This window comes from Talpa europaea, assembly GCF_964194135.1.
Source record: "Talpa europaea genome assembly, contig: HAP1_SCAFFOLD_147, whole genome shotgun sequence".
Taxonomy (NCBI): Eukaryota; Metazoa; Chordata; class Mammalia; order Eulipotyphla; family Talpidae; genus Talpa; species Talpa europaea.
This window is the reverse complement of record NW_028167972.1, coordinates 1-2923: the sequence shown is the minus strand read 5'-3', so window position 1 is coordinate 2923 and position 2923 is coordinate 1. Positions and strand designations below refer to the sequence as shown.

The 2923-nt window shown below is 48.7% G+C and overlaps 1 protein-coding gene across 1 annotated transcript; it reads left to right on the top strand.

Annotated features, from left to right (window-relative positions):
* The first annotated feature begins 1739 nt into the window (after window positions 1–1739).
* On the top strand, window positions 1740–2484 carry LOC311188066 (histone H1.4). Its single transcript, XM_084259835.1, has one exon. It carries the CDS (start codon window positions 1771–1773, stop codon window positions 2428–2430), a length of 660 nt encoding a protein of 219 aa, XP_084115961.1. The 5' UTR covers window positions 1740–1770; the 3' UTR covers window positions 2431–2484.
* The last annotated feature ends 439 nt before the right edge of the window (window positions 2485–2923 follow it).

The window sequence follows — 2923 nt, the reverse complement described above, 5'->3', positions numbered from 1 at the left end:
AGAAGCTCATCCCCTCCATTTTTATTTTAATATTCACCAAAGCCATATTTATTTTTCACTAGAATACTCTAATTACATTGAAAATATTTACACATTGAGGCTTAAAAATATTGATAATGTATCACACTGTTATACCAGATTCAGCAGTAATTTAAACATGGCTATTTTGAAACATTACATTAATGTTGTATCAAAGATTTGTCTTATTACAGTATTAGAGTCTTTTTTATAGGGAGAAGATGCCCAATGCTGCATTATAACCAGTCACCCACAACAGTATCATATCACCTTATAACACTGGCCAAATTGTGTTTTGTCTCTCAAGTGAGTTGCTTGTAATTTCATAAAACAAATGCATCCAGGCCATTTTCCAGGGACAATCCCTTTATTTAAATTTTCATTGCCAACATGTAGTCTGTTGACTGGGCAGCTATCTAAACAAACGCACACTTTTATACATCCTGCAAAAGATGTCTTCAGGGAGCAATAACTTAAAATGGATAGTCCCTCAAAGCTCTGCTTCTCAGATGGATATTTGAACTTGTTATTCAATCCTATATGCAACTTGCTTTCTTTTTTATGGAGCCCTGGGAATCCTAAAGCCATAATCTTCACGACTGATGCCATATTTGGTATGTGGAGTAGTCCTTCATCAGCATTCAGTAATAATAGGGTCTGCGTTTCTTTAATAATGGGAACAGATAAGTTATGATCTACACTCCTCATTTATTTTCCCTTATGATCGGTGCTTGAGTTTCAATTCTAACTTGTTTATTACAATTTCATCCTGAAGCACATGCCAATAGAACTCAGACAATTTCGGGAAAGTGCACCTCCACTTCCAGTGACTTTATGAGCATCACCTGCGTGATTTATTGAAAATTAGCCCTTTTCCTGAATATATTTTGGACTCTCTGTACTCTAACTATATTTTAGACTCTCCTTCTCTCCCAAATATCTTGAATTCAAGGTACATAAACTCATGAAGCAGTTGCCCAGAGAAAGAGAAGCAACAGCCCCGCCCCCAACCCTTGGGAGCAAAAGGGAAAGAAATATCCTAAGAAATTGTTTAAAAATCCAAATGCAGCAGACGAAAATGAAACGAGGGTTGCATAGATTGATGTCCCGGGGGTCCAAAATTTAACCCCAAATGGGCAGTAAATTGTTTGGCATTAAACTAAATCAGTTTGATGAACTCAAATGCCCTCGGCTCAATAGGCAGGACTCTCCGAGGAGCCTGTGTTACTTCCCTCACTTAAGTGCAGATTTGTAATAAAAACCTTAATGCCAGTGGCACGGTTTTTGGACATATAAGAAGCTAACCACTTGGAGAATCATATTTGCGAGGTCAGAAAACTCCACCATAAAAGATCGGTTTATAATTTACGAAGAAAATAGAAAGTTTTGTTTCTCTGAGTTGAAATTTGACAAGCACGGCGGGAAATATTGCTGGTTTTTGGCATAAGGCTTGGTGCTTTCCTCATAATTTAAGACCTGCGTGAAGCTTGAGACTTCGGGGATCATTTTCTGAGAAAAATCGAGCAATTCGGTGGAGAGAATTTTGATATTTTTGGCATTTTTTGAGGTGTAACAAACACAACTCAGGATCCGACAGGACACTCTGCGGCTGCCAGCGAGGCGGGCTGGACAGCGCACCAATCACGGCGCAGCTCCGCCCTATATAAACGGGCGGGCGCAGCGGCGCGGCCCGAGTCCCGGCCAGTGCCTCAGCTTCCGGCTCGAGTTCCTCTCCCCGCGCCCGCCTTCGACATGTCCGAGACTGCGCCCGCCGCGCCCGCTGCGCCCGCCCCAGCGGAGAAGACGCCCGTGAAGAAGAAGGCCCGCAAGTCCGCAGGGGCGGCGAAGCGCAAGGCGTCCGGGCCCCCGGTGTCCGAGCTCATCACCAAGGCTGTCGCCGCCTCCAAGGAGCGCAGCGGCGTGTCCCTGGCCGCGCTCAAGAAGGCGCTGGCGGCCGCGGGCTACGACGTGGAGAAGAACAACAGCCGCATCAAGCTCGGCCTCAAGAGCCTGGTGAGCAAGGGCACCCTGGTGCAGACCAAGGGCACCGGCGCCTCGGGCTCCTTCAAGCTCAACAAGAAGGCGGCCTCTGGGGACGCCAAGCCCAAGGCCAAGAAGGCGGGCGCGGCCAAGCCTAAGAAGCCCGCGGGGGCGGCCAAGAAGGCCAAGAAGGCCACCGGAGCGGCCACCCCGAAGAAGAGCGCCAAGAGAACCCCAAAGAAGGCGAAGAAGCCGGCCGCGGCTGCAGGAGCCAAAAAGGCAAAGAGCCCCAAGAAGGCGAAAGCAGCCAAGGCCAAGAAAGCGCCCAAGAGTCCAGCAAAGGCCAAAGCGGTGAAACCCAAGGCGGCTAAGCCAAAGACCGCCAAGCCCAAGGCAGCCAAGCCAAAGAAGGCGGCAGCCAAGAAGAAATAGGAAGTTCCTTTGGCCAACTGCTTAAAGCTCGAACACAACCCAAAGGCTCTTTTCAGAGCCACCCCCAGGTCTCAGGGAAAGAGCTGTTGCACGTCGCGAGGGGGCGTGGCGGGGAGGAAAACGCCACCATCGAGGGGCGGGCCTGGGGGGATGTGGGGGGGACAGGGTCGTTTGCAAATGTCGTGGGTGCCGAACTGTCCCGTGTATACTGTGCGGGGTACCTAGAATGGCGTACGGGATGCTGCAGTGCCATGTGAAAAGTGTTGTTGGGTAATAAAGTGCACTTTCGGTGGGCCATGGAGAGAGACACTGCTCAAATGGGTGAAATAAACACAGGTTGCACCGGAAGCCATAACGCAGTTTTAGGATAGGGCGTGCTTAGGGTTTTCAAAAATATAAGGGCAATTAGGAATGTGGGCTTAAGTTCTCGTAACAGCACATTGCTGCCTTCCTGTGCCACTGCTTCGCTATCACAGGCGCGGGATAATGCGCT

Bases quoted from the DNA above. Each gene is read 5' to 3' on its own strand.
- LOC311188066 (XM_084259835.1), top strand. From the start codon at position 1,771: ATGTCCGAGACTGCGCCCGCCGCGCCCGCTGCGCCCGCCCCAGCGGAG.